General features: G+C 42.3%; 1 protein-coding gene across 1 annotated transcript; it reads left to right on the top strand.

The window, feature by feature from the left end:
- The first annotated feature begins 1,129 nt into the window (after nucleotides 1-1,129).
- LOC308112670 (rabphilin-3A-like) lies at nucleotides 1,130-21,466 on the top strand. Its single transcript, XM_080468366.1, has 17 exons — nucleotides 1,130-1,477; nucleotides 12,172-12,261; nucleotides 13,286-13,411; nucleotides 13,560-13,689; nucleotides 13,856-13,939; nucleotides 14,027-14,189; nucleotides 15,607-15,789; nucleotides 15,903-16,085; nucleotides 17,540-17,619; nucleotides 17,763-17,837; nucleotides 18,085-18,194; nucleotides 18,304-18,430; nucleotides 18,509-18,565; nucleotides 18,682-18,836; nucleotides 18,916-18,997; nucleotides 19,074-19,170; nucleotides 19,268-21,466. The coding sequence occupies exons 2-17, from the start codon at nucleotides 12,188-12,190 to the stop codon at nucleotides 19,396-19,398; spliced, it is 1,857 nt and encodes a 618-aa protein (XP_080324492.1). The 5' UTR covers nucleotides 1,130-1,477; nucleotides 12,172-12,187; the 3' UTR covers nucleotides 19,399-21,466.
- The last annotated feature ends 90 nt before the right edge of the window (nucleotides 21,467-21,556 follow it).

Below are 21,556 nucleotides of genomic sequence, written 5' to 3'. Positions count from 1 at the left end.
AAATCTTGCTTATAGCGTGAAATGAATCGGTATTTATTTTTCTATGGTATCAGCAGTGAAGTATGTTTATAAGCATTTTTCCCCTCACAGATACGTCATACATTAACGAACAACCTAACAAAATAACCTGCTTTTTCATTTTGGACCGCGCATGCGTGTTACACATTCCTTAAAGTAACTCCACGAGACGCTTTCAAAGCTTTCAAAAGGACTTTAAATGTTTTTAATGTGGCTATTATCAATGTTAACTTGTCTTTTAATGTGCACGCTTTGGCTGCTCTTCAGTACATGCAAAAAATGTTTTAAGTTAGTGTTTGACGAACAAGAAATAGCAAGACATGCACTATCTTGCTCCAATTTTTTGTCGTGTGAAGGTGTGGTGAGAATACACCACAAGAGCGAGGTAACTTATATACTAAACCCAGATTATTTGCTCAGTGAGAGTTAGTTTACATGTTTGTATTGACTGCACACCAGCTACAAGGATTGGAATGATGTAAGGCCAAAGATGCACCACATCCAGTCTTTGGTGCAATAAACACACGATCCAGTAGATGGCGCAGTGCCTCCACATACATACAGGATGGCATGTTGGAGGCTTTTTATTTTTATTTTTTTTATTGGTGATTAATTTGTTCATGACGGCAAATTTTAATTAACAGTCATTTGTCAAAAAGACAACAAGCCCCGCAGACAAGATGAGTGCATTCCAAAGTTTCTGGATCATTTTTTAATTTCAGAAATATGCAAAAACAAAGAATGTGACTCCACTCTAGAAACAGAATAAGAAAAACAGCACCAAATATAGATAATAGAAAGAAACAATTTGGACATATGTAAAACAACCTGAATGGTGTATATGAAAACTCAATATTTAGAATAATAGAATCCTGGACATGACACAGGAAAAAAATCTTATTAAAAGGAAAGAGTTGGAAAATGATGATGAATAAAATCTTTACCAGCGGAAAAACCACTGCAGACAATGATCATGAAGAAAAAAAAATGGCAGTGGCTGAGTGGATGACGAGACAAATGTAGACACTATGTTAGAGAGGCAATTGGATCAGGTGACGACTGCCCACTCCAGCATCAGTGTTACCACTTCACATCCAGGGGTTTCCTTCCCAGGGTACCAAGGGCTTTCCATCTTCCACGCAGGATAGGAGGCGAGTTCCCACGCATTGTGCTTCTTCCAGCAACTCTGCTTCTCCAGGCCCAAAGAAAAAAAAGAAAAAAAGAAAAGAAAAGAAATAAAAGACACAGGTTTTGGTGACAGGCACCATGCTCAGTGACTAACTGTGGTCGGATCAGAGCGCTGCACAGACATTTAGTCCGCATCATTCCCTGACAGCTCCCCGAGAGAGAGAGAGAGAGAGAGAGAGAGAGAGAGAGAGAGAGAGAGAGAGAGAGAGAGAGAGAGAGAGAGAGAGAGAGAGAGCGGAGGAGAGGAACACGGGCAGGACTGGATCCTCAGGTAAGCTGGACCATCTCCTTCGAAGGATTTCTTTAACATTATATCTTCACTCTGAAATCACTGTCAGGCTTTTTGGCGTCTATCCACCGGCTTAGTGCGTTATGATTTCTCATATGACAAGTTGAATGGATGCAGCATTTCATTCAGAAGAGAGAGGGAGAGAGAGACGACGTGGAAATGAGCGTGTTTCATTGCCTAAACCCATTAAGCCTGATACACCAAATGTAATCGTTTTGATGTATCTGTTACTTACTGGGGAAAGATTGTTGAATGTGTGCAGTGCTCAATATGCACAAGGATGCTGCTAATTAACCTATGTGAGGTATTAATTATCTAAATGACGGTGTGACTGATTTCTTTGTTTTGTGCAGCAATTGATCCATCTCATTTATGTAAGGTGTGTTAAACATCACCTTTTGGTTCAGATCAATTTACTACAGCATGCCTAGTTGTGTTATGATGCCTCAGCTAAGTTTACTCATGAATGGCTGATAAATATAAGTACTTGTGTAGCTCAGTGGGTTACATCTGTGGCTCCCTGCACTCATTTTACTGGAGTGCTTTCCTGTTGCAGCTCCGCTACAAGAAAACAGACCCGGTAAGTCATGTGGGAGATTGTGTGGTTGCAGTCCCTGGGCGTTGCTGCAGGATTTTCAGGAGCACACACACTTGGTGCTTGATGTGCCTGCGGACCGGGGAGGGAAAATATTAGTGATGCCACTAAATGCTGATGTGGGCAGGGCAAGCTCTCAACTCCAGCTGTGCAGCCGGACAGGTGATTCAGCTGCTTGTTGTTGTGTTATCATACCATGCACACCTCGGGGGTCAAAGGGTGTGTGTGCATGTGTGTGTGCTGTGAGGAGTGTCGTTGAATGAAGCCGGTTTATTGCTTCCAGCGGTGACATGGAAAGAAGACGGAGGAAAGAAGCTGCCTCCCAGTTCCACCATCTCCAACTCCTCCTACGGACCTGAAGCATGGGGATTAAATGGGGGAGGGGAGAAAAGACTGAATGAACAGTCTGAGAGATATCTGCAGCTGCCTCCTCACACATGAGCAACCACAGTAGTGATTGGACGACACCCATATGCTGGTGCCCCTCTGGCTATATTTTTCCATCTCTCTGCCAGCCTGTCATCGTATTGTGTTGAGAAGAAACATTGAACTGAGGGCGAGGGAGGCAAAGGAAAAGTGTAGAAGTGGGATTTGTTAAGTCTGGCCACATGAGAAGAGAAAATGAGCAATGGAGCGCACTCGGAAACATGGGTGTTTAGGGAAAAGGTGGAGGAAGATGGAGGAGAGGGAGTAAGAGCTTCGCACACTTACTGCATTATTTAAAGCTGAAGGATACAAGGCACCTCTACCCATAATCTGGTGTGTTCATCTTGTATTCCTCTCCAAGCATCTTGTGTTTTATGCGAGTCGCTGCAGAGACCTGTTCTGCATGTGCTTTGCTTTGAAATTTGGCACAGGTATAGTGAGTCTACTACAAACACAGACACACACACACACACGCACGCACGCACACACACACGCACACACGCACACACACACAAGCATACAGTACAGCATTTAATCACACTGATTCTCGTCTTCTGATCTTGCTGTTACCATGGCCACAGTTGGTAAAGGTGCATGACTCTATGTTCTTGTGTCCTTTTTCACACTCCCTGTGCAGAGCTCCAAACCAAAATCGCAGGGTACGATCTTAATGTGTAGGGTTTTTTTTTTGTGCGTCCTGTAGTAAAATATCTTCACGTTGCAGATACACTATTCAGCCGTTTTACGTCGGGAGTGGCTTCATCCTCAATCTCTCATCAGTGCGGTGGATGAGAATTGATCTGGGAGCCTTGCTGAAACTGATGATTAGACCTGCCTAAACGGTGTGGCATATTGGAAAAGACAGAGGTAATTAATGTGGCCTTTGCACAAAATTCCCCCCGGGAGAGCAAAGAGTTAAATATCAAAAGAATTGGGCTGTGCTGGAGTCTGTAAACACCATCTTGTCTCAAGGCAACTCTTTTCAACCACCCACTACAGTTTTCTTACCTCCTGCAGTCATATTTAGCTGATTTTAATCATCTCTGCGCTGCGCATCTGTTGTCACTGCAGTTATGGTTTTGTGCCACAGGTTAAGACAAAAGTAAACACACTTTGCATTTTAAGACACATGGCTGCGCTTTCCAACTGGGGTCGCTTTTTTTTTTTTTCCAGTGTCGCAGTGTGTCAGGACAGTTTGCCAACAGAGATCGGCTTAAAAGCACCCAGGGGTGTTGTACCTGCTAGTTTGCTGGAGAGGCCAGAGGGAGGGTCAGATATCCCGCAGCTGCACCGTGCCAGATCTACAAAGTAGTCCAATGGATAGGCAAAGGCATGTTTTATCTCGCTGAGGGATTTGTTTCTTGTTCGATTCATCCGAGCAGACAACCAGTCTTGGGTTACTTTTTGTTATTCGGGAACAAAAGACATTTACTGCACTAATTTAATGTCCCGGTCTGGTGGTACTTGCTTTTACCAGATAAGACGGGAGGAAATTGAAGGAGCATGACTGGTCAATGCATCAGCAGCCAGTTCTCAAAGTCCCACCTCTTGCCTCTGGGGAATAGACTGATGAATCACCATCAGCCTAGCAAATTTCAGACTCACTGCGGGCTCTTGTTAGAGTGCAGTTAATTGAGTGCTCTCTGTCCGAAAGCTGTTTACCGACTTAGACTCGCACAAAAGAAGTCTATGAATTACGCTGAAAAGTCTGACAAAATGTGGGTCAGCAGAGATTTTCTTTTATTGAACTTGAAGAATCACAAAGAGGCCGACTGGACAAGCTCAGCATGCGCCACCGTGTTTATTTCAGAATGAACACAAACACTGCTCGCCCCGTCTAGGTCTGCTGGACACGGTCGACACGAGTAGCAGGGTAACAGCACGGTAGCTTGTTGGACACTGAGGAGTCTTTCCTGTTTATTCTCCAGCGATGCGGGGCCTGGAGCCATGCCTGCCTCGAGGATGTAGCTGTGCGTATTGAGAACGTCACAACACTCTCACATTCAAGAGGTGAAGAGCCCTCACAGATGGTCCCACAGATGGTGGCCGTCAATGCCATTGTCTGAGTGAAAACATGGATAATTTGTCAATGCTGCAGACCTAAAAGACTAACATCCACATGGTTACCCAAAAACAGAGATTGTCAGTCTGTCTGACCCTCTGTGATCATTTTCTTTTTTTCTTCCCCTCCTGATCTGCTGTTCTGCATATGGAGTTTTATAAATGTCAGTCAGTACATGAAGTGTGCACTAATGCTTTAAAGATGGGACTTACACAGAGCAAGAAGGCAATGGGGGTGGGAGTTGTAAATAATTAAGAAATGCTGAGTGATGTGTTCGTCCTGCAGTGGAGGGCTTCGTGGTGCAGTGCTTTACAGTCTTGCCCGGGCCTCACTGTGTTGCTTTGTTGGCATCTCGCAGTCATATGGGGGATGGATGGAGTTGTGCCATGCAACTGGGAGTGGGTGGCTACCTCGTGTTTTTCTGGTGCTTCCTACCCTGTCTCCCCGCTTTCCCTGAGTGACTAATATGTGAGCGTTAGACATCGGGAACCGAATCAAGAGACTTATACTGGACAGCCAGTGGAGGGATTTGCACTGCAACAAGGAAATGTTAATCTATTTACAATTTATCGTGATTTAAAAGCTGCTAGAAGCTGTTGTAAAACAAGACATAACATGGAAGAGAACCGGAGTTTGTTTTGGATTAAAGGAGCGTGAATGTTCAGCTTGCTGTAAGCTTTACTTGGGTAACAACCTGATTGTACTGACATGGAGATGCTACACAGGAAGAAGATTTCCAAGTTTAGTGAACAAGCTGCTGTTTAGCAGCAAAGTGAATCGACTCTTTAGCAGGCAAGTTGAGTTAACATCCACATTTTTACCACGCTAATGATAATATGGTGCTGATAATCACAGAATCAAGATCATAAATGCAAAACAACACACAGGGTGCCAAGTAAATCCTGTTTTGTGTACATTTCTGCACAAGTTTAATAATTGTTGGAATCAGCAGTAGCAGCAACTAATTCAGTTTTTTCATCACATAATTATTAAAATACATATTTGTCTGTTTCTGAGTATTTCAATAACTGCCCAATAAAGAGTTATGGTGATATGAAAAGAATGTAGATATAGATGTAGATGCTAATCAGTCAACCTGATAGAGAACGTCCGTATGGACCTAATATCATGACCATTCATCCAATATCTGTCGAGACACTTGACTGAAAACCACAGATGTGAACCTCTCGGGCACTCAGGAGGAAAAGTTCAGAGCATAACTAAAGACGTTAGGATCGATTGGGAACACTGATTGTCTGTAAGAAATTGTGACAATCCTCTGGGACGATGTTGATGAATGTAATAATTTATAGCCAGGGTCTGATAATGGTTATTGAGATATTTTTTATGTCTGAAGTTGAGGAGTTCATTCCCATTAATAACCTTTTCAGTAGGCTATAACCCAATAATTTGTGGAATACTTCCTGTGTTTATATGGCCAGTTATGCGGTGGTGGTACTGCTAATAAGTCAGGACATTTTACTGTCTCAGTTCTTGAAATTGTACCAACCATTCACTCGAGTGTCACCACAGACTGTGAAGCTCGAGCATTCAGCCTACACTTAAGTCGTTAGTGTTTTAAATTTCACTGTAGGTCTGAGCATGACGCATTATTCAGGTATTACAATAGTTTTTACTTTAAAATATTAATTTCTGACTTTATGATATTAATCATTAGCCGTTAACTCTTAAGTATAAAATCTAGCATGACGTGATTTCAGAGACTAACAGCTTCCTCAACCACACATCTCATCTTTAAATACATTCATTTAGGTTTGGGACATTTCAGAGAAGAGAATAGCAATTAATAATAAAGAAAAAAGACATGATGTTCTCGATCTCTGCAGGACTTGAGTTGAAGCTGTAGATCAGCCAAGACTCTGCTGTCTGAGAATCTCAGGCTGTGTTCTGTTTCATAATACATAAAACAATCTGAGTTACTGCCAGGCCAAATGGCAGAGGGAGAAAAATTAGCATGAAATAAAATATGTTGTGTTCCTTCTTCTCTCAAACCCTGTTTTTGCAGTTATCAAAATGTGTGCATATATTTATCAATCTTCATCACAATTGTTATATTTTCTTCATTTTATGGCTTTTTAAATTTCTAATAAAGTTGCGACAAAGAGCAAAAGGACAAATGCAAAATATTTATTTTCACAAGAATTCTTTTTTTATTTTTTTTGTCTATCCTGCTTTCAAGTTCCTATGTTGGTTACACATCTAGTCAGAGATCTGTAATGTCTAAGCTGAAAACAGATGCTGGTGGAAAGCTCATTTCTGTTAGTGCTGTAAAAATGGGTGCTGGTTGCATGGTTATTGGACGTCAAATGGGAAAACCAGAACTATTATAGGTTATGAAACATTAATGTTCACAGAAACCTGAAAGGGTGTAGGTTGTTTCACCAGCAGTTATTAAGTCACGGGTGGAGTTGAGATGCTGTGTTGACATGACCATCAACTCTGTCATCTTCTTAGTATCAGCATCTCGGAAAATAGTTTGGAAGAAAGTGCTGATCTGAGCCCACGGGGACTTGGCGCTGGTCAGTTATGAGGGTTGTTGGCAAGTGATTGCATGGTAGCTCAAGCAGAGTTTTAAGGCAATATCCATTATTTGTGAGCAAGTTGTACATATTGGTGCCAACACACCACAACAACAGCGGCTTAATGGAAGACAGAATAATGTGAAACCAATTGTGGGGCCTCACATTGATCTCTGATTCTCATTAGCCCATTTTGAAAATGTCCTTCATGGAGCATGGCTTGGGAATTGTTGCCCTGGAATTCAAATGCAGCACCGCATAGTGTTTCACTTTCATTATATTCAATACATTTTTCAAGTAGGACACTAAGCAGGGTGTGGAAAAAAAGAAAACTGGAGCAGCTGTTGTAGAAGCCAGTTAAACCACACCCTTTTAACACCAGTGGACAAAGATTTTCATCTGACAGATATATAGATACATATACAGGTATACGTATGTGGTAACATAGGCTATAGGCATGAGAAGAAAACTTACTGCATACAAAACATTACATTTTGGGGTTAAAAGTACTGCAAATATTGGCAGCAGTCTAAAAAATATCTTCATGATATACAAAGTTTTGTCATGCACTTATCTGATATATAACAATAATTCATCTATCCACGCACGGCTTTATGCAACTCATGGTCACAAGATTGATTCGATTCCAGTTTGTGAGTGAAGTCAGAGTAAACCTCGAACAGGTCACCAATCCATCACAGGGCAAAGACAGAGAGCCGGACAACCACACACATAACATCACAGGTATTTTGGAATCAGCCATTTTGTCTTAAAGTTGTATTTGTGGACTGTAGGAGTACCCAAAGTAAACCCGCACACATGCTGGAGGAACATGCAGAATCCACATAGAAAGTCCCCCCAAGCCCAACCCTGAATCAAACCAGGGGCATCCTCATGATGAGGCAAGAGTGGTGTGCAGCCCTGCAGCATGCTTTAAAGCTCAATTTGTTTAGAATGGTCACACAGTGTCAGAAAAAAAAGTCATTATGTATCTTTTATGCATAGAATTTGAGTTTTAGTGAAAGTATGATTGATTCACAACCTTTTTTCTCCCTGGACGCCTTCTCCATCCTCAGATCTTCCAAAGCATTATAACGCATGGGATGCAGTACATGCTAGAGCTGTGAGGTTTGGAGACAGTGTCCAAAAGATAAGAGGTTGAGGGACAGGGCAGAGATGATGCTGCAGAGATTTTCATTGGGAGTGAGCAGGATGGTCAGGATTGAAACTGGACACGGCAGAGATACAGCTAAGATTGAGCGGTTAAGAAGATAAAGCCGGAGAGGCCAGTTTTAGATGGTTTGGACATGTGTTGATGACAGATACGGAGTTAAATTGGACAAAGGATGTTTAAGATGAATCTGCAGGCCACGAGGAGGAAGACCTCGGAAAAAAGACATGGATGTATTGAAGGATGAGAGCCCCTTAACAGAGCAGCTGAAAGGAAAAGCAGAACTAGTTTTTATCATTATTTTCCTTTAACTTTTTTAATATTTCTGCTTTTTCAAAATAGACCTGGTTAATAAATTAGTAAGAATGCATCATTGCCCATGTCTCCCTGGGTGACCGTGTCATTGGTCAAGACATCAAAACCCAATTTTCTCCCAATAATGGGCGAACATTTCCTGCCTCTAGTAGTGTGTGAGTGAATGCATTAATGCAGAAATAACAGCGTAAAAACCTTGCTTTTCTCATGTGGGTGTTTTTTGTTGTTGTCATTGTTGCTTTTGCTGATTTTTAGTACAAGGGAGATGACTTCCTTCTCTCCCCGTTCCCCTCTCAGCTCAATGGTGTATCTGTAATGATGCATGTTGTATCAATCCATCAATGCCCCACTGCCTCGCCGTCACTCCTCTGCCCTGCTGTCTCCCACCTCTTGCTACTACAAGTGAGTACCTAAATCCCAGGAAGATACATCAAGCTGTCACCATACCCAGGTGCATTTTCCCCACTCTATTTCTTTTCCAGTCATATGTTCTGCAGTAATGAGTCATACACCTACTATTGAAAAATCATACATCAACATTAATCTGTGGAAGTGCCTGAGAGGACTTAAAGCTGAGGTGCCCACACTCAGCCTTCACTTCAGGTATCCAAGGAGAATGGATGGTCGCGTTTCTATAAATGGACGAAGACTGTGTCGGGTGTGCTCCAGGAGTTGTGTATACGTAAAACCCCAGAGGACGCACGGATGCATATTTGTAGGCCTCGAGGAGGAGACACGGGTTTCTAAATTGGTCCTCTCCACCCCCATATGAAATCCTGTATAGAGAGAGATCCTGCAGCGTGGATGCCTTGTGGTGATGAGGCAGATGACTGAGTCCATCGCCTCCCCCTAGTATTTCCTTTTGTCATCTCACACATAAAGCGTTACGAGCTGCGCCTGGCGTGTTTGTAGATGCCGGACTGTATTGTGACTGCTAGAGATCACTTCACAAACCACCACTTTCTGAAAGTGTCATCACAGGAACTTCGTAGCATTTAAGAGTGTAGATGAATCACTAAACAACACACAGGAGAATATCTGCTCCTCCCATGATAAAAGGAATCATCGTTTGGGAGAGGAATGTACGTGTTGTTAAGACTGTTGCACCGAGTCACAAATGACGCAGAGTTGTTGCAATTATAACTTTAGCAGCATGGAGAAGGAGTGTTTGAGGGTCATATTGACGTCATAATTGCAGAATAACTAGGACCAGTGTGACATTTTGGGCAGGTCACTCTGTTTTGATTAGTACTGTTTTTCACACGTACATTAGAAAAGATGGAAATCCTCCCAGGATGCAGTGGTTAAAACTACTGTCTGAAGCATAGCAGCCCGTAGCTCTTTACGAGACAAATGTGCATGTGATCCTCCAGACTATCTCATGAATGCTAATTGGATTGTCACCTCAGCAAAGAGTCCACCTCTGTGACGTGGTAACGTCTCTTCCCAGCAGAAAGCCTGAACGCCACCGCCCATCTGTCTCTCTACCTCCACCTGTCCAGGGTGATGATAGACAAAAGTGATAGAGGGGCCATTTTAGAGAGCCTAGGTGTATATAACATGTACTTTACAGTCAGAGTATTGTCTGATCTGTCAGACTGCTGCTGAAAAAGTGAAAAACGGCAAATGCTCCCTGAAGACTATGTTGCTACTGTCGGCTGGATGCAGCGGCATCAGAGGGAGTAGCCCACACCCAGAGTGTCTATTGATAGCACAGCGAATTTGTTGTTTTTCTGTGAATCCCGCAGGCAGGCAGACAGACAGACAACAGATTAGACTTCAAAAGGTATGTAGCCTGACGTTACGCAGCATAATGTGAGCATCTGAATGAGGGAGACAGTGACGCACGCCGTCCTTTTGTTCCCACTTTCACTCTCCCTAAGCTTCCACAGTGCCTGATTTTATTGCTGTGAAAAGCTAAAGACAAGTGAAACGTATTGATTTTTTTCTTTCATCATTATCATCAGCAGCCATTCCTTACTTTATCTCTCTCTCTCCGTCTCTCTCTCTCTCTCTCTCTCTCTCTCTCGCTCACTCCTGCTTTTACTGTATCTGCACTCTCCCCATCCTGCACCATCACAAGTGTTAGTATTCAAAGCTCAAGAGAGGCTTTTAGTCCCTCTTGTTGCTCCTGTTTGGAGCCTGCTCATCTTCTCTGAATGCTGGTGCTTCCCCTCAGGACATACAGTGGCCTGTGGCTGCAGCCTCACTCTCAGCACTGTCTGGCAGGGACTTACTCGATTACACAGGGGTGCGCACACACACAGACACTCACACACATAGGCACACAAAGACTTGCCCATCGGCAATCGCCTCGATGATTTCTGTTGACATCTTTTGTAAATATGAGCTTCAATTTCATTTCTAGTGAGCACTCACTGTTTTTCCGCTGTCATCATTAGCTCTCGCTCACCGCCTGTCTTGTCTCATCGTTTTGCACCGTGTGCACAAACGGCCACAGAACTTCATCTCCTGTCATTTCACTTAAAACGCTGTGATGACAATGCCGTACTCAACCCCCAATTGTAAACAGACGGAAAACATTCAACGGATGCACCGTGAACGATCAGAAACGTTGGAGACAGACTCTTAGTCATAGTCACTGTATCATAGCATAATTGAGCCACTCCTGCTGTATGTAACCATCTGTTTCTTTGATAAGCGTAGATGCACAAACTGGAAGCGATTCTCGCAGTTTCACTTACAGCTGTTCAATTAATTGACCGCGCCACCCCCAATTTGCATAGCCTTATCTCCTCAGCCACGCAAATTGAAGGAGCATAAAAATTCAAAAAAACTGCTTTTTCTTTACTCTGGGTCGTAATGCACGGGAAGGCTCGCCTTTACATGAGCTTTGTTGTATTTGCTGTATGCAAACAAAGTAAAACGACTTCTGTGAGAATGGCTGCATGTCAGCTCTGGTGTTCAGAGGTTTGCATTATGTCTCTAATATATTTTCCTGCATCAGGTTGCTCGAATGTGACTGTGGAAAGAGTTTGTTGAAACTGGATTTATGGAAGAAGATGGCACTGTCCACCCGGCAAATTTGGCACCGGGATTGTTTATCCTCACATTGGACATCATTATGTATTTTCCACTACGGAGGAAATAGATGAAAGACAACAAAATCTTTTGTGATTGTTGTGAAATAACAATTTTTTGGGATTTTCATTGATTCTGCTGGTGGTTTATGTTTGATCGTCATATGTTATCTCATCTTATTTCATGTGTGCCTTGCTGATGTGTCGTCTTACTTGTTCCCTTTTTTAGGACAAACAATGTTTTTCTGTTTTGGATTCTGATTAGTATCAGAATATATCAAATATTTGACAGTCTAATAGTTTAACACAGTGTTACTGGTTAGTCTCCAGTCTACGGAACTGGCAAAAAAAAGAAATCACTGCGCCCCAAGCATAAGATACAGTGAAGGGTAAGGGGCAATTAAATGAGTGGGCTCATAATTCAAACCTTTGAAATAGAGACGGCATCTTTGTTCAGTTAAATCTTACTTGACGGATGCATGCTGAATCAGTGTCTGTCTTCTTTTCTGTGTCTGTCCACCTGCAGACTGCAATAGTGCGGCATGACCGACACAGTGATGAGCAGCAGCTCAGGTCGCTGGGTGTCCAACGACAGGCAGAGGACCATGCATGCGAGGTAAGCCTGATTATCAATGTGTTGTTGTTTTTCCGTGTTTTGTTTGTTAATTTCTGTGTTGACTTCAAATGACAGCTACAGCGCTTAACTGTGCCCTCCTTTGTTTCACCTGCATCGCTGTGACAGTGACAAAGAACAGTAAGTAAATAAAATCCTCTGTTATTCATGTTGTTTGTCATAGAGTGTATAGACAATTTTTGCAATGTAACTGTTCCAAAAGAAATGTACTGTGCTGATGGGCTTAATGCATGTTGATATATAGTGCTTGCTTTGGTTGTTGAAACACTAAATGTGCATGCAATTGTGTGTTTTGGTATGTGGTCACTTTGTTCACTTTGTTGTGCCCAAACACTTGGAGCATGCTATCCAAATTGCTGAATCCTGAACTTATTTAGGAATTATGTTGTGGTTTCAGGCTCAAGGATACAATTGGATTGACCTTTTATAGGGCACTTATGAAATACATACATTAGAAATTCCCCTCAAAAGGATTTTCCACCCTACAGTGTATTTCAAGCATAGTTTAAGACGACTTCACTTTTTCACTTCTGAGACTGAAATCAACATCCTCACATTCCACTTATATTTAATTCATATTCATTATTTCTTTGTATTTTCAAAGTTTAAAACAGAATCACACACATTTCGCCATGTCTAGCTGAGTAAAAATCCCCCAATGGAATAGATATATCACTGGAAATGTGTAAAATATTGTCTCCTTACCATTGAGTGCTGCTTTTCTCCAGTATAATATGGTATTCACAATTAAGTAGGCTGAATAAGTATACAGTCATATACAAGAATTTGCGAAATTCATGAATATGTTCACTTGCCCAACAAGAGTCCACGTTAAAGATACAGTTAGATATTTAGTCAGTTGGTAATGGAGGATAAGGGGGCTATTGAATGCAATATGACATTAGTAAAGCCCCTTTCCAAAAAAATCTAATTAAGTCTGTGTTTGTGTGCAAATGTGTTATAAGAGTTTTATAACCCTCAATGGCCGACTGTGTTTGGGTGACAGGGGAAACTGGACCATGCAGCCAGGCCCTGGTTCTGGTCCAGACCTCACCGATGAAGAGAAGGAGATTATAAACAGTGTGATCGCCCGGGCTGAGAAAATGGAGGCCATGGAGCAGGAAAGAATTGGGTGAGAGTTTGCAAAGCATCCACTGGTCTCACAAGTAGATGTAATCCAAGACAAAATCACCTGTTGAGACTGATGAAATGTGGACTTCAGGACCTGGGATAATTAACAGTGACATTTTGAAGCAGGTTTTCACTCTGTGCTGCTGCAGGCGCTTGATAAACCGCCTGGACGACATTAAGAAGACTGTGTGTGGGGATGGAGTGTCTCGCTGTTTACTGTGTGGGGAGCAGCTAGGATCACCGGGGGTCAGCTCAGTGGTGTGTGAGGACTGCAAAAAGGTAGGAAATGAGTCAGCGAAAAGGTACCAACAGGCCTCTGTTTGACTGCAAATCACATAGAGGTTGAGAAGACACCAAAGGTCATTGTCTATGAGCCATGCTGTTGTAATAGCACTATGAAGAGCAGCCAGCTAAAAAGAAATCTTCATTTTCTCCTTTTGTGTAGCACATGTGTACCAAGTGTGGCACACAGTGTGGCAGCCGACCACGTGCTGTGTGGCTGTGTAAGATCTGCAGAGAACAGCGAGAGGTGAGAACTTTACACAGAAGAATGAATACACAGTCTAAACCGCATGGGAAAGCCTGTAATAATAGATGTTTATTGTCGTTGTCTTAGGTATGGAAGAGGTCCGGTGCCTGGTTCTTTAAAGGTTTTCCTAAGCATTTCCTGCCGTCACCCATGCCATTGTCCAAAGCAAAAGAAACGGGAGCCCAGGGGGGAGCAGAGTCCCAGAGGCCAGCAGCCTCTGAGCCCCGAAAGTCCCAACCAAAACCAGCAGGTACATAATCAAGATGTGATCTGACAAAATCAGTTGACATATTAATCTAAAGAAACAATCAACAAATAACTCTACGTTCAAGGCCTTTATGCATGTATTTTTTATTTATTTATTTTATTTTTTTATGGATCTGTTAGATAGCCTTCACAAACATTATTGTCTCTCTTAGATGAGAATGACGCTCAGGCTCCTGCCTCTGAGCAGCAAACTTCAGGCAAGTTTTTTTAATCATCTTTTATAAGAACAAGATCTGCTAATATACCTGAACTGCTCGTGGTACTCATACTGTACCTTAACAGTACTGCCTGTTGTTCCTCAGAGTGACAGTAAAAGAATAGTTCTAAGTTAACAATTTTTGTCCACAAATAAACAAGAACAACATCTTTGCACGAGTTTTTAGTTTTAGTTTTTTAAGTCAAGATGCTTTCAAAAGGGGATTAAACCACTTTTGGAAATATTAAAGCATCTAAACTTGAAACATCTGGGTGAAGCGCTTTGTTACTAAGAATATTGCTGTTATTTTGATGCTCTGCCTTTGAATGCAATTCACCTTCTAGGGAAATGTTTATCTTTTTATTTGAACAGATGCTCTTATGTAGCACTTCCGGGATTGGAAGTCTGCATTCTGCATGCAAAGTTGAAAACCCATACTGTAACTTGCACCCTCCTATTTTAACATCTGCAGAGTCATTGTCAGTTTTTATGCATTCATGGGTTGAGTCTCTGTGGTGATAAATGAGCAAGCGTCTGACAGAGGAAATTTCTTTATAAATAATTTCTCTCTAGTATTTCTCTCCTTGATAAGTACAGTTTGCACTGTTTGCCAGTTTTCTTCTTTTTCTTTTTTCTTTTTTTTTACAAGTTGTTTTTCATTCCAACTTTAAATATTTCAAAACGCCACCATAGTTTGTGTAGACCAGCATTCCTGATCGGGCAACTCTGCCTCTCATTACTCTTTTCCCCACCATCGAATCTTTCATCTGCTTCCTAAATTTGTCAGTACCGCCCACTGTTACAAGGGGGAGAGGGCTGAAGAGCTCCATTAAGCTGTCGGAAGTTGCATGCTGTGACATGGAATGAGCCTCCAGGTGGTGCTGGCATGATGGGTCACAACAGCGTCGTTTGACACTTTCGGCGTGATTACCTGTGCAATGTAAATTACCCATGAGAAAGATGGGTTGTGCTCGCAAGCAAACTATATGGCTGCTGCATGTACGATCGTCGGCTGCCACAGCTTGTTGTAGTGTATGTAGGTCAATGCCTTTGCAACGAAAAAGCTGCAACATCAAAAGTATCCGGAGAGACTAGGGAGTATTACTGATTCCACTGCAGTAGGAGCCCGAAGTGGTGTGATTATGCTTTTCTCCTTTATGCATAGTGTGCGCCTCTGTGTTTACTGTATTATACGTACTTTTAGGAGCAGAATCACAGGCCCATGCTGGTTACCCACCTGTAGCCCCTAAACCAGTTTTGCGGATGGCCACGGGCGGGGCTGGACCTGCAGAGGCGGGTCAGGGCAGCCCAGTGGTGATGAAGAAGATGGTGTCTGTGCAGAGCTCCAGACCTCAGCCTGCTGCATCAGGCACTATGGCTCAGCAGGGTGAGAAATTATCTCACTTACTATTGTGACCTCATGTTGATCAGGCAAGAAAGGAAATGGATAGATCTCTCGATTAGCAACGCGTTGTAACAAATGACTGAATTTGGTTGTAGGTCCAGCAGCAGGAGATGGGGGAGCTTATCCTTCTGGTGCAGCTCCTCCCGAGCAAAGAGCGCCCCCTGCGGTAAGAGAGGAGAGGAGGCAAGCCGCTGCCCTCAGCACTCCTGCTACCCGGCAGCAACCTCCCCCAGCTGAGGAGGAGGAGGAGGCCAACGACTATGACTCCGATGAAGCCAGTGAGTACACCATCTGCTCTCTCTTGTCAGAGAATTAGGTGGACGATGTATCTGGTTTAATTTCACCATGTGCATATTTTGACACTCGCAATTTCTTCCCACTCGTTTCAGGTGAACAGCACCACGCCATACTGACATGTTTGTAATGAAGGAGACATATTTCCAATCAGCACACCATATTGAGCGTACATGTTCTTAATTTGGCAACATCGCTATTCCCCTCAAGGATTCTGAGTCATACAGTGTTGAGGCTTAATTTCTGCCTTCTTAGCTTGCTTGTAATTCATCCATTTGCCTTATAGTCGCAAACAAACGGCAAATAACATTCTGGCATTGTCTGTAAAATGACAAACGATAAGCTCCATATGTAATTGAAATATAGAAATCAGTATAAGAGGAGGTAATGCAGAGGAAGATATGGATAACAAAGTCAGTGGTGATGCCTGAGCAATGCAATCTGTTACCCCTTGGAATGATGAGAATGGTCCCGTGCCATTCACAATTAGAGCCTGCGGCGTTTATTCTGTCTCCAAGGAGTTATGCTTTAATTTATTTTATTGAGGTCCATGATGCTGGGACTGTGCAAATAATTTGCGATACAACAGGGCTAACAAGTTATAGATTCCCCCTTGTGTTGGACTGAGTCCCAGGTGGAAGGAGGGAACATGGCAGAAATAGCAGTCATTTTAATGTGCCTGGTCCCAGTAGACATGGTGACAACACTGAGGTCCTGTGGTGATGAATGGTTTTCAGTCGACCATCTGGTTACTACTTGCTCTGTGCTGTTAGTCTTCAACATCCTGTCCATAAGTAAATTCAGAAGCAAAAAAAGTAACATCTCTGCTCATCTTAATTCAATAAGTGTAACGGGCTGTACTTTCCTCAACGCGGCCTTGTGAATCCGCTCACATGGCTATAGGCTTCATTGCTTTTATTCAGAGGAACATTTTATCTTTTTTGAGAGGCGAACTGTTCTCTTGAGTTAATAATTGGACATGAGTGTAAGTATTAATTGTGAGAAACGATTGCAGAGGACATTTGATTAGTCTGCCCTCCTCGACAGTTATGTGAGGCAATGAAACTACTCCAACGAATATCTGTGTGGGCAGCATTTCAGTCTTCATTTTTTTCTGCCCAGAACTTGATTTTCTGAATGTCTTCCTTTGAGACTTGCATGTTTATTTGGTTTCTGTGATATTATATGTCCCCCTGCTTTGTAATAATGTTGTCCGGCTGTTGGCTTAAGGTAAATAGAAAGCCTGTGAATGGTTTATGAGTGATGGCTATTACTTCCTGTCCTTCCTCTCGGGCTTGTTCTCACTTTAATTCACAAGTTGAGCGTTGTTTAATTACAAGAGAAAAATGTCCCTCTATATTTATACTCTTAATTATTCAAGAGCTGACTTGCTGTTTCCCTGTAGTCTAATGTAATGACTTGTGTGCCTCTCTTTCAGCCACTCTGGGCTCTCTGGAGTTCAGTCTTTTCTATGAGCAGGAGAGCAACAGCCTCCACTGTAGCATCCTCAAAGCAAAGGTAGAGCTATTCTCCTTATTCTCCCACACAAAAGGACAATTACAATCAAGTGGTTTATGTTAGAAAGCTCCTGAATGGCACTTTAGCATAATTGGTCACCGCTTTTTGTGATGTGATGAACACCATGCCTCGTTGCTCCTCAGGGACTGAAGCCCATGGACTCAAATGGACTGGCAGATCCTTATGTCAAGCTTCATCTGCTGCCAGGGGCTAGTAAGGTAAAAGACATGCCTCTCCTACATTAAGCTTTTACATCTTTTAAAAGATTCATTACCCTAATTTCCTGCTATGCTACAAAAAAAAAAAGAAAAAAAAAAGAAGGGCTGTTGATTTTATACCCTGTTCACTTGATAAGACGCTGGCTGCTGGCTCAAGCCTGACATCTTGTGGTTTGAGTTTACAAATCCTAAAAAACTGTCAAGTGCTTGATCTCAAGGAGGTGTTTTTCTACCTTACGCCCAACAGTCGAACAAGCTGCGTACAAAGACTCTGAGAAACACACGCAACCCTGCGTGGAATGAAACACTCACCTACCATGGCCTCACCGATGAGGACATGCAGCGCAAGACCCTCAGGTGATTATTTTCGACTCTTTATTTGTGTGTCAAACATCATCTACTCTTATTTGACTCATTTGAATTTATATAGGTTGGTGTATTTACCTTGATGTTGTGGTTGCCGCAGGCTCTCTGTCTGTGATGAAGACAAGTTTGGGCATAATGAGTTTATTGGGGAAACCCGAGTGGCTCTGAAGAAACTGAAGATGAACCAGAAGAAAAACTTCAACGTGTGTTTAGAGAGAGTTGTGCCTGTGAGTAAAAATCAGAGAGCGACGCTTTGACTCCCTTCACCTCAATCTCACTTGACCTGCCGTGGTCTTTGTTCGCAGACAAAGAGAACTGCCACAGCTGGGGGAGCAAGAGGGATCTCTCTCTACGAGGATGAGGCAATGCTTCTATTTCTAAGCATGTTTAAACGTGATGGATTCTTCCATAAGTTCATGCAAATGTCACTACGAATCAAGTTGAATTGTTTTTTCCCCTCTTCTGCTGTGCGTGTCAGTCGGTGAAAGACGGGGCCGAGATAGAAGAGCGCGGTCGGATTCTGATCTCCCTCATGTACAGCACCCAGCAGAACCGGCTCCTCGTGGGCGTCGTCCGTTGCGTTCACCTGGCTGCTATGGACGCTAACGGCTACTCCGACCCATATGTCAAAATGTAGGTCTAAAGCAACGTCAGACGATGAAGTTATACGAATTGTAAGTTACAATTATTTGCATGAATGCACAATTCACAGATGTCTGAAACCTGACATGGGGAAGAAGGGCAAGTGTAAAACTCAAATCAAGAAGAGGACTCTCAATCCAGAGTTTAATGAGGTTTGTAGAAGCCTTCACAGCATTTGTATTGCAGGAATCGAAATGTTGACATCGACGTGTTTCAATCAAATTTCAGGAATTTGCCTATGACATCAAACACAGCGACCTGGCCAAGAAGTCGTTAGATATCTCCGTGTGGGATTACGACATTGGGAAGTCCAACGACTACATAGGCAAGTGTTTCATCAGTGTCGGTGCTTTCATGCAATGGAAATGAAATTCCCACTTGCTCACCAGCTGCGATTCACACCTTTGCCTGCTTCCTGACAGGTGGGTGTCAGCTGGGCATCACAGCCAAAGGAGAGAGGCTGAAACACTGGTACGAGTGTTTGAAGAACAAGGACAAGAAGATTGAGCGCTGGCACACTTTGCTGAATGAGAATCACATTGCGAGTGATTAACCACTTCCTCTGCCCTCCCTCTTCCATATGGCATGAGTTTATCCCCCCCGATTGGTTTGCGTTTATCTCCTCGAGCACCTTTTCCCTCATGTTGTCATTTTGATGTATTCTTTCACTACTTGACCAACAACCACGCAGGCATTGCTCACACTTGTCCACACTTGCCGAAGTTTTTCTCTTCTTATTAAAACTTTCTCTGCTCTGTGCTGATGCATCTATATCTGCCTCTGGCGCAAAACATGGCGTAAAAGAATGAGGTATTTTGTCAATGTAAACAAGACGTCTGTCAGTCATGTCACACGGTGTGCTGAACCCAAACATATTCTTTGCTTAAGAAAATGAATTGTGGCTGGCACCGGCACAGAACAAGAAAAAGCAATATGTTATGCCATTTGATAGCAAAATCACTGTTCATGCCTGAAATTCTTCAGACCTTCAGGGTATAACATTTACGTTCATATGGGATTAGATAATGCTGTAGTGTAACACTTGAACTGTATAAGCATGTCAAGCCACAAACATATGAAAAAAAAAAAACTTAGAGCTGCACCATCAGATACTTTTACTGTTGTGAACATATTGTAAATTTCCATGAAGAAATGTTTACATATTGATACATTGCTCAGGTTAGGATAGACATCAGACGCTACAGATAATTCATAGGTCTGTGGACCATGAGCTAGATGAATATTTATTAAGTTGCTGTTAATTTGTGATATTAAATGATAGCACACTTAGTTTAACAAGACTTTTGATGTATAATTACTCAAAACTGTGAATTTTAAGTTTGTGAGAAGTATTAACTATGTGTTTAAGGAGTCTAAAAAAAAAGTGAACCATGATGTTTATTTTTCACTTAATTTCTTAGTTGTGATGAGACTTGGCAGGAAAAAAAAAAAAAAGGAATCACATCCTGCTACCTCTACTCCTCTGAAGCTTGCGGTTCAATCTGAAACCTCAGAGGGTTTTTTTTTTTACTGCAGTGTTTACACTGAACGCACACAGTCAGGTTTCTTAACAAGTTCCCCGAACAAATTTGGCTGCTCCGTGTAACCTGGAGAGAAGGTGGAACCTTCAAAAGTATGTGCAGCTTTACTTGCATGCACTGTGCTCGTGACCCTTGTGTGCCTGGGGCAATCACAGCCCGCTTTTACCCCTGATCACACCCTTTGCACAAACGCAGGGCCACTTTCCCTCTGCCACACCCCAACCATTCAAGGCTTTAGTGTGTGTTTGTTCACCAATCACAAGCAAACTAAGGAAAGCACACCTTACAAAGTGGAATGACCTCAATTTATACTGCAAGTAATACCCATGTCGAAAACAAAGACGGAACAAAACAAAAAAAAAATCCTATGCATGAAATGTCTTGTGTTTCAGGATATCTATACTTTGTAAGAAATCAAAGCTATTGTAATTCCATCCATGTTTACACTTCTCTCCCATAACATTCCTGGGAATACTTTATATACGAGGCCATATTCTGCATGACTATGGTGGAATCTCAATAAACTGGTTTGTTAGTATCCACAGGATAGACTAATAATCAAGTGAGCACATGGACATAAGACCTTGCATATAACTTTATCAGTAGCCAACTTTGAGATTTATCTCAATCTTTGAAAGAGATGTCCTGTACAAACACACCCAGATAGTCCCTGTCTTGTTTTCTCTGTAAAGCCACTCTGCCCCCATGTGGCAGTGATTCAAACACCCACCAGTCTTACCTTGTGCCACCACAGCTACAGCTATCATCATCAGATGATTGCCAAATGTTTAAAAGTAAAATAACAAGAATTCTCTCTGAGCTACAACCTATAGCTGTCTTCTACTTGATTCTGCCAGTTCAGTGGAATGTTTCTTCTTTAATCTCTGTATTTGTAAATAGATAGTGCATGAAATGGAAAGATGTATGTTTGCAAATAACTTTGCATGTAAAGATTTTGCAGAGAGTTTACACAGATCAATAAAATCTAAGGAAATATGAATGCAGAGTCTCTTTCGTGTAAAGCTTTGCCACTGTCAAGCTTGGATGATTGAAGAGAACCAATGAAATCAGTGGAAAGGTCTATGTCTTTTTTTTATTATAACTCGCGGTACATATCGGTGATCAAGTAAACATGAGGAAACTGTAAGATTTGATGCTTTGTTTAACTGT

Source organism: Lipophrys pholis (assembly GCF_963383615.2).
Source record: "Lipophrys pholis genome assembly, chromosome: 7".
In the NCBI taxonomy this organism is placed as follows: domain Eukaryota; kingdom Metazoa; phylum Chordata; class Actinopteri; order Blenniiformes; family Blenniidae; genus Lipophrys; species Lipophrys pholis.
This window is presented reverse-complemented; position numbering and strand designations above follow the sequence as displayed.

Bases quoted from the DNA above. Each gene is read 5' to 3' on its own strand.
- LOC308112670 (XM_080468366.1), top strand. From the start codon at position 12,188: ATGACCGACACAGTGATGAGCAGCAGCTCAGGTCGCTGGGTGTCCAAC. The intron at 17,620-17,762 runs GTAGAGCTATTC...GTTGCTCCTCAG, and splicing joins GTAGCATCCTCAAAGCAAAG to GGACTGAAGCCCATGGACTC. The intron at 18,431-18,508 runs GTGAGTAAAAAT...CTTTGTTCGCAG, and splicing joins GTTTAGAGAGAGTTGTGCCT to ACAAAGAGAACTGCCACAGC.